The 14,125-nt window shown below is 45.5% G+C and overlaps 1 protein-coding gene across 1 annotated transcript in view; it reads left to right on the top strand.

Moving 5' to 3' along the window:
• Nucleotides 1-14,125, top strand: part of LOC145337639 (ADP-ribose glycohydrolase MACROD1-like) — a 792,171-nt gene that overhangs the window by 349,398 nt on the left and 428,648 nt on the right. Inside the window, exon 4 of the mRNA XM_080182454.1 lies at nt 5,579-5,608. Coding sequence (XP_080038580.1) covers nt 5,579-5,608 — 30 coding nt within the window. The remainder of the gene's footprint in view (nt 1-5,578; nt 5,609-14,125) is intronic.

Here is a 14,125-nt window from a genome sequence, read left to right as displayed (position 1 = left end):
AAGCACACCGTTCATAGAGAAGGAAAACAGAGAATGCAGAATGTAGTGTTACCATCATAGCTAGGGTGTGGAGAAAGATCAACTTAATATTTCATTTGATTTGTTATTGTCACATGTATTGATATACAATGAAAAGTATTGTTTCTTGTGCACTGTACAGACAAAGCATACCATTCATAGAGAAGGAAAGGAGAGAGTGCAGAATGTAGTGTTACAGCCATAGCTTGGGTGTAGAGAAAGATCAACTTAATGCGAGGTAGGTCCATTCAAAAGTCTGATGGCAGCAGGGAAGAAGCTGTTCTTGAGTCGGTTGGTACGGGACCTCAGACGTTTCTAACACTTTCCCAACAGAAGAAGGTGGAAGAGAGAATGTCCGGGATGTGTGGTATTCCTAATTATGCTGGCTGCTTTGCCGAGGCAGCAGGAAGTATAAACAAAGTCAATGGATGGGAGGCTGGTTTGCGTGATGGATTGGGCTACATTTGTGACCTTTTGTAGTTCCTTGTGGTCTTGGGCAGAGCAGGAGCCCATACCAAGCTGTGATACAACCAGAAAGAATGCTTTCTATAGTTCATCTTTCTATAGTGCATCCTTCAGGTGATCACCACAAACTAAAACACTCTTCAATAAAATGTGTGACAGGAGTACAAAGCCCTCATCTTTAATGCCTGGCTCCTGCTAGGGTTAATGCAGGACCACTCCAGTTTTTGCTGTGTTAACTCAGATGATTTTCGCCCATATGGTGAGGTGGCTTGAAGACTAAGTTATGCATTTAAGGGGGTATTTACTTCCATTCCAACCACATTTGCAATCTGTTACATTGTAGAGAGTCGTAGCTGACATGCCAAATTTCCTTAGTCTTCTGAGAAAGTAGAGACATTGGTAAGTCCATTCAAAAGTCTGACAGTAGCAGGGAAGAAGCAGTCCTTGAGTCGGTTGGTATGTAGCCTCAGACTTTTGTATCCTTTTCCTGACAGAAGAAGGTGGAAGAGAGAATGCCTGGGGTGCGTGGGACTCTTAGTTATGCTGGCTGCTTTGCCAAGGCAGTGGGAAGTGTAGACAGAGTCAATGGATGGGAGGCTGGTTTGTGTGATGGATTGGGCTACATTCACGAGCTTTTGTAGTTCCTTGCGGTCTTGGGCAAAGCAGGAGCCCATACCAAGCTGTGATACAACTACTTGCAAGTAAAACTTTCATTAACACTGCAATGAAGTTACTGTGAAACTCCCCGAGGCGCCACACTCCAGCGCCTGTTCGGGTCAACACACCCTAACCAGCCGGTCTTTCAGACTGTGGGAGGAAACCGGAGCACCCGGGAGGAAACCCACGCAGACACTGGGGAAGAATGTGTCTGTGTGGGTTTCCTCCTGAAGGGGAGAATTCGGTTTCTGTTTGAAAAGAAGGACAACAAAACAGCCTGGGCTGTTGAAGATCGAAGGAATGGAGAGAAGCCAGAGTGTGCCTTGCTGGTGATTCAGTAAGAAATCTCACCACACCAGGTTAAAGTCCAACAGGTTTATTTGGAATCATGAGCTTTCAGAGCGCTGCTCCTTCATCAAGTGAGTGGAGAGGTAGGTTTCACAAACACTGCATATATAGACAGAGATACAATTGCAAGATAATGATTGGAATGCGAGTCTTCACAGGTAATCAAGTCTTTACAGCTACAGACAGTGTGAGTGGAGAGAAATTAATACCTGTTTAACCTGTGATTATCCCTCTCTCCACTCGCATTGTCTGTACCTGTGAAGAATTGATTACCTGTAAAGACTTGCATTCCAACCATTACCTTGCAATTGTGTCTGTGTCTATATATGCCATGTTTGTGAAACTATAACTCTCCACTCACCTGATGAAGGAGCAGCGCTCTGAAAGCTCGTGATTCCAAATCATAGAATCTATGAGAATCCCCGAGTCACCACACTCTGGCACTTGTTCGGGTACACTGAGGGAGAATTCAGCATGGCCAGTGCATCTAACCATAGAATCACAACAGTACAGAAGGAGGCCTGCACCAAACACAATCCCACTCAAAATCTATCCACGTCGCCCCACACATTTACCCTGTGAGTCCCGCTAACATTAGGGTGAATTTAGCATGGCCAATCCCCCTAACCTGCACATCCTTGGACACTAAGGGGCAATTCTGCATGGCCAATCCACCTAATGTACACATCTTTGGACTGTAGGAGTAAACCGGAGCACTTGGAGGAAACCCACAGACACAGGGAGAACGCGCAGACTCCACACAGACAGTGACCCAAGGTGGGAATTGAACCTGTGATCCTGGCGCTGCGAGGCAGCAGCGCTAACCCACTGTGCCACCGTGTTCCCCTGCACATCTCAGAAACAGCAAATGCAAAGCTAATGGACTGTGGGGGTGCTGGTCTAAGTACCTGCCTCTGACATCTGTTGGCTTGCGAATTCTGATGTTCTCACACAGTAGATTCCCACGGCACTATCTTTATTTATGAATCCTGGAACCAGCAATGACGTAGGATCTGTGTTAGACTAGGTGCTGGAGTTTTCAGATGTACACAGGAGACCTGAGTGACAGTCACCTCCCTGTGTTTAAATATCCAGCCTATTTTGATGTGTCACTCTTAAACGCTGCTCTGCGTGCTTATTAATCGTGTTGCGGTTCAGAGCAGTCACCCTGATATTTCTTTCGTGTTGTCATCTCCTTGCATGTAAGCTCTGCATTTAACCCGTAAAAGGGTCACTTCTCTCAGTGTCTTTACTCCCAACAATTATACAAAAATACAGAAGGCACCCAAGAATCAAAGCTGTGTGGAGGAAAGCCAGAAGAATGATCCCCAGTTTTACACGTCTCCCAGCTATCAGGAATGACTGGGGAAATTGGGTTCATCAGCATTAGAACAAGCTGTCTGCAGTGATAGTGTAGAAGCAGATAAGATAGCTGACTGAGAACTAATGTAACTTTGGACTATTAGTTTCGATTATATTGCAAGAGCTGGCATGATGTGGAGTTGTTGGCGTTGGACTGACACGGTAAATGGTCTCACAACACTCACCTGATGAAGGAGCAATGTTCCGAAAGCTCATGCTACCAAATAAACCTGTTGGACTTTAATCTGGTGTTGTGAGACTACTTACTTTGCAAGAGTAGTAAGGGGACACAGGCCTAAGCCAGCAAAAGCATACACATACTTGTTTAACCGTGTACATACTCATGGGTGGCCAGGATGCGGAGGTGCCGGTGTTGGACTGGGGTGGGCACAGTACGAAGTCTCACAACACCAGGTTAAAGTCCAACAGGTTTATTTGGAATCACAAGCTTTTGGAATGCTGCTCCTTCATCAGATAAGTGCGGAGGTGGGTTTGTATATAGACACAGACACAATTGCAAGATAATGGTTGGAATGCGAGAATTAACAGGTAATCAAGTCTTTACAGGTACATGTGAGTGGAGAGAGGTCCAGTGAAAAATCTCACTAACTGTTCTGGTTTGAGACAATTCACACCTCTTTAACCTCTGTCTAACAAAACCCACCTCTCCACTCACATGATGAAGGAGCAATGTTCCGAAAGTTCATGATTCCAAATAAACCTGTTGGATTTTAACCTGATGTTGTGAGGCTTCTTATTGTGCCCACTCCAGTCCAACGCCACCTTCTCACATCTAATAATTTAAGAATATACTTATGGCAGCGTAGTGGCACAGTGGGTTAGCACTGCTGCTCACAGTGCCAGGGACCTGGGTTCGATTCCGGCCTTGGGTCACTGTCTATGTGGAGTCTGCACGTTCTCCCAGTGTCTGCGTGGGTTTCCTCGGGGTGCTCCAGTTTCCTCCCACAGTCCAAAGACACGCTGGTTAGGGTGCATCGGGCTAAATTCCCCCCAGTGTACCCGAATGGGCGCCAGAGTGTGGCGACTCGAGGATTTTCGCAGTAACTTTATTGCTGTGTTGATGCAACCTACTTGTGACACTGACAAAATAAACTAAAAAACTATTTAAATTATTGCTCAGAGTGGAATGACAGACTGTAACACTTCCTCATTGCAATATCTATGCAACCGGCCATCGATGAGGTGGCACAGTGGTTAGCACTGCTGCTTCACAGAGCCAGGGACCTGGGTTCGATTCCCGGCTTGGATCACTGTCTGTGCAGAGTCTGCACATTCTCCCTATGTCTGCGTGGGTTTCCTCCGGGTACTCTGGTTTCCTCCCACAGTCTGAAAGATGTGCAGGTTAAGTGGACTGGCCATGCCAAATTCCCCTTAGTGTCAGGGGGACTAGCTAGGGTAAATGCATGGAGCCTGGGTGAAATTGTGCACTATGCACTTCTGCACTATGACAGCTGAAAAGACTATCCATGTGCAAAAATGCGTGCGTTGACTCTGTACAAAGAAGCTGATCCCTCAGATATTTTTAGCAGATCAAGAGTTTTCACTGGCATTCCTTGTATGAAATTGATTCTCTAAGGCTGGTAAGATGACTTGAAGTCCAGCGTGGAATCTGTGTCACATCTGCACGGATATACGGAGCTGGATTTGGGATTGAGAGGATGAGGGTAGATTAAGTGCTTGAGGGAATGCAGTCAGATTCAGGGAGAAAGATTGGTGCTTGACGTGTGTGAGTGTGGATTAGACTGAACCTGCTATTTGTGAGCAATGTGAGTTTCGTTTGTCTGGCCATGCTTGGAGTGCCCAAAGCTAACACCGCACAGTAAACCTCGGCTTGGTCCCAAAGGAGTGAAAAAAAGAAAGAACTGTTAACGCGACATTGTAAATTGAAACAGGACTTGCTGATGTGCTTAGGCCTTGGTGCAAAAATTTAAGCTCTGTGATAGCCCCCAGGATTTACACGGAGAATCCCTGATCCACCTTCCCTGTCAGATGCATAGAATACAAGTTCCTGGTTGATTGATAAATACCTTACAGGCAGAGGTTTAAAAGTTTATTTATCAGTGTCACAAGTAAGGCTTACATTAACACTGCAATGAAGTTATTGTGAAATTCCCCTAGTCACCACATTCCAGTGCCTGTTCGGGTCAATGCACCCTAACCAACGCATCTTTGGAGTGTGGGAGGAAAGCAGAGTACCTGGAGGAAAACCACGCAGATACGGGGAGAATGTGCAAACGCCACACAGCCAGTGACCCAAGGCCAGAATTGAACCCAGGTCCCTGGGCACTGTGAGGCAGCAGCGCTAACCCACTGTGCTACCCCTGACTCTGTAGCTCGAGGAGGTAAGTGAGAATATTGCACAGTTTGCAGTCAGATTTTCTTTCCATTCTTGCCAAGGGCACCTCCTCTAAAATATTCCATCAATTGTAAATTGCCCCAGCGCATCTCACGACTGGGATATGTGAAGACATACAGGCAAGTTTTCTTTGGGTACGTAATTGAAAGTTTGACAGATTGCTGGAATTCTATTTACCGGGAGATGGTTTGGCCCAATGGAAATTTATGCATTGGAATTGAGTGATTAGATCCAATGTGTTTACCATAATTTGAATTCGGGCTCCAGTCTATGTTTGTGAATACGGTGTGTTGCGATGTGGCGAGGCTCAGATGAGAATGTTAACTCTCTTTTCTCTCTTAACCTTTGCAGCAAATTCTTCACTGATGGGAGGTGGAGGAGGTGAGTGTTTTGGATTTGATCTTTTTCTTTCACTGTGGCAGACAGTATGTAATGCGCCCACCTCGAGGAGCGAATTGGGGGCGATTTGGAACTGTAAAAGAATGGGACTATCCGGTCGCTTGGAGGAGCGCCAGTGTTTGTTTGAGTCCACTGAAGCTCGGCTTATGAGGAGAGACTGAGTAGACTGGGGCTATACTCATTGGAATTCAGAAGAATGAGGGGAGATCTTATAGAAACATATAAGATTATGAAGGGAATAGATAAGATAGAAGCAGGGAAGTTGTTTCCACTGGTGGGTGAAACTAGAGCTTGGGGGCATGGCCTCAAAATAAGGGGGAGCAGATTTAGGACTGAGTTGAGGAGGAACTTTTTCACTCAGAGGGTTGTGAATCTGTGGAATTCCCTGCCCAGTTGAGGCTCCCTCATTGAATGTTTTTAAGGCAAGGATGGATAGATTTTTGAACAGTAAAGGAATTAAGGGTTATGGTGAGCGGGCGGGTAAGTGGAGCTGAGTCCACGAAAAGATCAGCCATGATCTTATTGAATGGCAGAGCAGGCTCGAGGGGCCAAATGGCCGACTCCTGCTCCGAGTGCTTATAATTTGATTAATTTAATTTGATTTGATTGGATTTGATTTATTATTGTCACATGTATTAGCATACAGTGAAAAGTATTGTTCCTTGCACGCTATATGGACAAATCATACCGTTCATAAAGAATGAAAGGAGAGGCTGCAGAGTGTAGTGTTACAGTCACAGCGAGGGTGCAGAGAAAGATCAACTTAATACGAGGTAGGTCCATTCAAAAGTCTGACAGCAGCAGGGAAGAAGCTGTTCTTGAGTCAGTTGGTACGTGACCTCAGATTTTTGTATCTTTTTCCTGATGGAAGAAGGTGGAAGAGGGAATATTCGGGGTGCATGGGGTCCTTAATTATGCAGGCTGCTTTTCCCCGAGGTAGCGGGAAGTGTAGACAGAGTCAATGGATGGGAGGCTGGTTTGTGTGACTACATTCATGATCTTTTGTAGTGTCTTGCGGTCTTGGGCAGAACAGGAGTCATATCAAGCTGTGATACAACCAGAAAGAATGCTTTCTATGGGGCATCTGTAAAAGTTGGTGAGAGTCAGAATGGACATGCCAAATTTCCTTAGTGTTCTTATGTATTAAAAACTATTCTGTGTAAAATTGATGTGAAGGTTCCCTTTGGAAGCTACAAGCTCAACAACACTATAATTCTACATATACCTGTGTTGAGGATTAACCAGACAATGCACAGTGAGTACTCAATCTTTCCAAGTTTTATTATTTACTGGCAAAGGGAACAGATGCATTGAATTTCACTCTGATGTTCTGCTGATTCATGCAGACAATTAGCAGTTATAGTTAATGACAGCAAGTGAGAAACCAGCAACTCCTTCCTGCTTCATTTTCATTCATAGTCCATCACTCATAGCATGGCTTTTTACCCTTTCTTATCCAATAGAAAACCATCTGCTTTTCATTAGCGTAATATGTCAACATATCTTGTTTGGTACTTGTTGTGGTAACTTGTCTTTGTTTCATCCCATGGCCAACATTGACCTTTCTCTGATAGAACATTAGTCTGATAGAGGTCTTTGATGATTGAGAAGGAGTTTGTTTGATATGTTTGTCATGAGGAAGATTTTTTCACCTGCTGGGGAGAGTCCACAAACAAGAGACCATCAATATAAGATCGTGACTAATAACTCCAATCAGGAAATTGTGGAGAAACGTCTTTAGCCAGAGAGCAGGGAGAATGTGGGACTTGCTCCCACGGGGACTGGGGAAGAATTTGGAACTTGTTCCCACGGGGAGTGGGGGAGAATGTGGGACTCTCTCCCACGGGGGAGGAGTGGGGGGAGAATGTGGGACTCGCTCCCACGGGGGAGGAGTGGGGGGAGAATGTGGGACTCGCTCCCATGGGGAGATTGTGGGACTTGCTCCCACTGGGGAGTGGGGGAGAATGTGGGACTCACTCCCACGGGGAGTGGGGGAAATTGTGGGACTCACTCCCACGGGGAGTGGGGGAAATTGTGGGACTCACTCCCACGGGGAGTGGGGGAAATTGTGGGACTCACTCCCACGGGGAGTGGGGGAAATTGTGGGACTCACTCCCGCTGGGGAGTGGGGGAGAATGTGGGATTTGCTCCCACGGCGGGGGTGGGGGGAGGATGTGGGACTCTCTCCCACGGGGGAGTGGGGGAGAATGTGGAGCTCACTCCCACAGGGAGTGTTCGAGGTGAATAGTATCGATACATTTCAGGAGGAAGCTGGATAAACAGATGAAGGAGAGAGGAATAGAAAGGGTGGTGATGGGGGGAGATGAAGACTGGGTGGGAGTAGGTTTGTACGGGGCATAAATACTTGCATGGAGTGGATGGGCAGAATAGCCTGTTTGTTTTTGGAGAATCCTGCCCTCTATATTTGTAGGCGTGTGGCTTCATTGAGTAACTGAGCAGAAGTTCTGCAATGTGCCGTGTGGGACCTCACAGTTGCATCAGAAGCAACAATGTGAATATCATTGTCTTTGCAAACATGCTGCATAACTCGGCTAATAAGGGTAACTGCGCATTACCAATCATCTTCTGTACATTCTCCACTTTAGCCTATTTAACGCCTTCTGACTCTGGATTACCATCGGATCGTTCCCATTGATCTCTTGGCGACTTTGTTATAATCCCAAATCCCATTTGTTGCAAAGGTCCTGCAGGCCTCAATTTTTTTTGGAACTGCGTACATTTTTTTGTGTGGGGTCGAGGGGAGAAAATGTTGTCCAGAGTATTTCTTTTAACAGCTGTGAGTGCATCCTGAGCAATGCAATAAGGCTTATTAAAACTGGTGGTCTCCTTGGTCAGATTAAGTTAAAGATTTGGTTTGATTTACTGTTGTCATATGAATTAGTAGTCATGATGTGGAGATGCCGGTGTTGGACTGGGGTAAACACAGTAAGAATTCTCATAACACCAGGTTAAAGCCCAACAGGTTTGTTTGACAGTAAACGCCACTAGCTTTCAGAAACGCTGCTGCTTCGTCAGGTGTGTGGAAAGTTCTGATCAGAGAAGGGCATATGAAGGCATGCATTAACTGTTTTAACCTGGTGCTGTGAGACTTCTTACATGTATTAGTAAACAGTGAAAAATATTGTTTCTTGCGCACAATACAGACAAAGCATACAGTTCATAGAGAAGGAAAGGAGAGAGTGCAGAATGTAGTGTCACAATCAGAGCTAGAGTGTCGAGAAAGATCAACTTAATGTGAGGTAGGTCCATTCAAGAGTCTTACACAAGATTTACTTAATCACCCTGTCCACCTATGACACAGGAAGTAGTTGATGCCAAAACATTGAGCGTATTCAAGAGGTGGCTGGATATAGCACTTGGAGTGAACGGGATCAAAGGTTACAGGGAGAAAGCAGGATTAGGCTGTTGAGTTGGATGATCAGCCATGATGGTGATGAATGGTGGAGCAGTCGCGAAGGGCCGAATGGCCTCCTCCTGCTCCGATCTTCTATGTTTCTATGTTAATACACCACTTGTATGGGCTGCAGAGCCAGTGGGGGGGGTGATGAAGTGTGGAGGAGGCAAAGAAAGTATTGATTTGTCTCTGGACGATGCCAGCCCTTGGGGCTGCTGTCTGATCACTGGCGTCTCTGATTAGGACCAGTAAGTGCTTTATTAATGCGAAAGAAGTTTATGGCACAGGAGGAAGTGAGTGAGAGGAGGGGAAGATTTGTGTTGTCCTTCTCAACACAGTCCTGATATGCATTAAAGGCACAGATGGGTAATAAATTCATTTTGAGTTTCGATTATTGCCGTAAATCATTAAGTCAGATTGCTTCGCTCTTTCTTGCTGACCGGCGAGTTAGTTTGGCAGTGCTTTGATTTATCTTGGAAAGTTATAGCACCTGCAAGTGCTTTCCACTCTGTCGTGCTTGCTGGGAATGTTCGTTCAAAGTATTCAAAGTGGCGGTAAATTAAATGAGATGGTGGTTAATGTCGACGCATCGTACTTAAAAGTGTCAGGAAAATATCGAGCAGTCAGCCAGTTGCAGATAGTTGGCATCTCTGAAACACACTGTGGGAAGCCGCGATTCGCCCGATTAGGCTGTAGAGCCTTTTTCTTACATTAAGTAGATAATGTCTCCACTGCTGGTTCCTCAAGAATGCCCCTAAATGATGCCTAAATGATGACTAACTGCATTTACTGATCATATTTTTTTGGAGCGGCTGCCTTTATTCATGGTAATTTAAAGTTAAAGTTTATTTATTAGTGTCACAAGTAGGCTTACATTAACACTGCAGTGAAGTTACTGTGAAATTCTCCAAGTCGCCACACTCCAGCGCATGTTCAGGTAACACCGAGGGAGAAATTAGCATTCTAACCAGCACGTCTTTTGGACTGTGGGAGGAAACTGGAGTGTCCAGAGAAAACCCACACAGACACGGGGGAGAACATGCAGACTCCACACAGACAGTGATCCAAGCCAGGAATCGAACCCAAGTCTCTGGTGCTGTGAGACAGCAGTGCTAACCACTGTGCCGCCCCTCCTCCCAGTTCTTTGAAGCTATCCTGTGATTCCTTTGATTTGATTTGATTTGATTTATTATTGTCACGTTGTATTGGGATACGGTGAAAAGTATTGTTTCTTGCACATTGTACAGACAAAACACACCTGATTTGATTTATTACTGTCACATGTATTAATGTCCAGTGAAAAGTACTGGGGGCGATTGTCCCATCGTCTCCTAGAGCCGGGAAACAGGCGCAGTCGGGACTGCGCTGGAAACTGGTGACGAGAGGGAAGTAATTTAAATTTATTTTAAATGTATTTTAAATGTGATTATTGGGCCTGGGACTGAATTCTCCAGGTCTGATAGCATCTCCCACCCTGCCAGGAGTACTTTATTCCAGCGGGGTTTAGCGTGGCTCCCCACTTGTGGGGAATTAGTGGGAGATCCCGCCGGAGTGAAGGTGGGGGCAATCGGGGCCCCCCAGGGGGTTGGGCATGGTGGGGTGGTGCCCCCTGGGCATGGGCACCCTGGCAGTGCCAACCTGTGTCTCTGACACTGCCCAATGGGCAAAATGCCCACACCTAGGGGGCACCTTGGCACTACCCACTGGGAATTGGTGTGGGTGGGGCCACGGGACAGGGCCCGGGTTGGGGTGGGGGCCACGGGTCACTGGCATTCGGCCTCTGATCTTCGGGTAAGTGTTCTCCAAGGCAGATTTCATGACACACCACAGCGCAGAGTCGCTGAGCAGAGACTGATAGCCAAGTTCTGCACACATGTGGATGGCCTCAACCAGGATCTTGGGTTCATGTCACACTATCTGTAACCCCCACGACTTGCCTGGACTTGCAAAATCTAACTAACTTTCCTGTCTGGAGACAATACACATCTCTTTAACCTGTGCTTAACTATCTCTCCACTCATATTGTCTGTACCTTTAAGACTTGATTACCTGTAAAGACTGGCATCCCAACCATTATTCTGTAAATTGAGTTTGTTTCTTTATATGCCCAGCTTGTGATCAGAACTCCCCACTTACCTGACAAAGGAGCAGCGCTCTGAAAGCTAGTGGCTACCAAAAGAAGCTACCAAATGTGAGGCTTAATTTAGCACGGCTAATCCACCTAACCTGCACATCTTTGGACTCTAAGGATGAATTTAGTATGGCCAGATCATCTTTGGACACTAAGGGGCAATTTAGCATGACCAGTCAACCTAAAACTGCACATCTTTGAACTGTGGGAGGAAATCGGAGCACCCAGAGGAAACCCACGCAGACATGGGGAGAACGTGCAAACTCCACACAGACAGTGACTCAAGCTGGGAATTCAACCCGGATCCCTGGCGCTGCGAGGCAGCAGTGCTAACCGCTGTGCCACTGTAGTTACAGTATTGGTTAGTCAGAAATACACTGCTTGGATTTGCAGCGATTAAATTGATATGTATAGGTATATATGGTCTCATGTTTACACCCAATGGGACAAGATATACCAGCCAGTGACTATTCAAATGTTTGAACTCAATTCTTAGAAATAGGACATGGTGAATTTAATAATCTTTCATTTCTCTCTGTGTCTTTAGCAGTGATTGTAAATATGACAAAGCTATAGACTTATTCTGTGTGTTAGTGGCAGAACATCGATACAGTGCCAGTACTTGTTTTTATTCTATTGACAAACTGTTTAGGTTGGACCCTTTCTGTGGTGTCTGTAATTGGATTGTCAATGGTCCTACAGATGCTTAGATCCAATACTGACCATGCCAGTACTCAGCACACTGACTTATGGACCTGACTCCCTGAGTGACATTTGTTTATGAGATTCAGTCAGACTGGCCAGCTTCTGTTAACCGTACACAGTGCTCTCACTCAAAGGTACGCCCCACTGCTGCACTTATGGCATGGCAAATGATTTTTGGTTTGAGTTGATTTGATTTGTTATTGTTACGTGTGTTAACATACAGTGAAAAGTATTGTTTCTTGTGCGCCGTACAGACAAAGCATAATTCATAGAGAAGGAAAGGAGAGCATGCAGAATGTCATGTTACAGTTATAGCTAGGATGTAGAGAAAGATCAACTTAATGCGAGATAGGTCCATTCAAAAGTCTGATGGCAGCAGGGGAGAAGCTGTTCATAAAATGGTTAGTACGTGACCTCAGACTTTTGTATCTTTTTCCCGATGGAAGAAGGTGGAAGAGAGAATGTCTGGGTTGCGCGGGGTCCTTAATTATGCTGGCTGCTTTGCCAAGGCAGCAGGGAGTCAATGGATGGGAGGCTCGTTTATGTGATGGACTGGGCTATATTCATGACCTTTTGTAGTTCCTTGTGGTCTTGGGCAGAGCAGGAGCCCATACCAAGCTGTGATACAACCAGAAAGAATGCTAGGGTTCAGAAAAAAGCATTGATTTGATTTGATTTATTATTGTCACATGTATTAGCATACAGTGAAAAGTATTGTTTCTTGTGCATTACACAGACAAAGCTTACTGTTGAAAGAGAATGAAATGAGACAGTGCAGAATGTAGTGCTACAGTCATAGCTAGGGTGTAGAGAAAGGTCAACTTAATGCAAGCTAAGTTCATTCAAAAGTCTGATAGCAGCAGGGAAGAAGCTTTTCTTGAGTTGGTTGGTAAGTAATCTTAGACTTTTGTATCTTTGACCCGACGGAAGAAGGCAGAAGAGAGAATGTCCGGGGGTGCATGGAGTCTATATTAGACCTTCCAAAATGCATTACCTCACATTTGTCCAGATTAAACTCCATCTGCCATCTCTCCACCTAAGCCTCCAACCGATCTATATCGTGCTGTATCCTCTGATGTTTGTCATCGCTATCCACAAATCCACCGACCTTTGTGTCGTCCGCCATCTTACTCATCAAACATTTTCCTCAAAATCATTTCTATATATTACAAACAGCAAAGGTCCCAGCACTGATCCCTGAGGAATGCTACTTGTCACAGCCCTCCATTCAGAAACACACCCTTTTACTGCTACCCTCTGGCTTCTTTGAGTGATGTGGAGATGCCGGCATTGGACTGGGGTAAACACAGTAAGAAGTATTACAACATCAGGTTAAAGTCCAACAGGTTCATTTGGTAGCAAACACCACTAGCTTTTGGAGTGTTGTACCTTCATCAGGTGAGTGCGAGTTCTGTTCACAAACAGGGCATATAAAGACACAAACTCAGTTTACAGAATAATGATTGGAATGCAAGTCTTTACAGCTATTCAAGTCTTAAAGATACAGACAATGTGAGTGGAGAAAGCATTAAGCACAGGTTAATGGTCATGGGGCATTTGGCCTCTGATCTTTGGGTAAACGTTCTCCAAGGCAGCCTTCATGATACACAACAACGCAGAATCACTGAGCAGAGACTGATAGCCAAGTTCTGCACACAGGAGGACAGCCTCAACCGGGATCTTGAGTTCATGTCACACTATCTGTAATCCCCACGACTTGCCTAGACTTGCAAAACCTCACTAACTGTCTTGTCTGGAGACAATACACCTTTCTTTAACCTGTGCTTAACCCTCTCTCCACTCATATTGTCTGTACCTTGATTACCTGTAAAGACTCGCATTCCAATCATTATTCTAAAAACTGAGTGTGTGCCTTTATGTGCCCTGTTTGTGATCAATACATTCCTCTCACTTGACGAAAGAGCAGTGCTCCAAAAGCTTGTGGCATTCTACCAAATAAAGCTGCTGGACTTTAACCTGGTGTTGTAAGACTTCTTAATGTGTTCTTTGACTGAGCCAGTTCTGTATCCACCTGTAGCTCAGAACTGAAGATTGAAGAGTTCCTGTCACCTTACCTGCAAACGGCCTTCCCCCTGACAACGCAGGGTTGTAAAATTAATTCCCAAAGTAAAACTAAACACCCCCCCCCCCCCCCCCCCCGCCATTCAAACCACTGAAGGAGCACTAAATGGGCTACTAGTACGCAACCTGGTGCCAATGACATCAGCTAAGCCACGGAGAGCATGAT

This window comes from Carcharhinus amblyrhynchos, unplaced genomic scaffold (assembly GCF_965287045.1).
Source record: "Carcharhinus amblyrhynchos unplaced genomic scaffold, sCarAmb.v2.hapA scaffold_54, whole genome shotgun sequence".
Lineage (NCBI taxonomy): Eukaryota > Metazoa > Chordata > Chondrichthyes > Carcharhiniformes > Carcharhinidae > Carcharhinus > Carcharhinus amblyrhynchos.
Note: the sequence above shows the minus strand (reverse complement) of the source record. Positions and strands in the feature narration are given on the sequence as shown.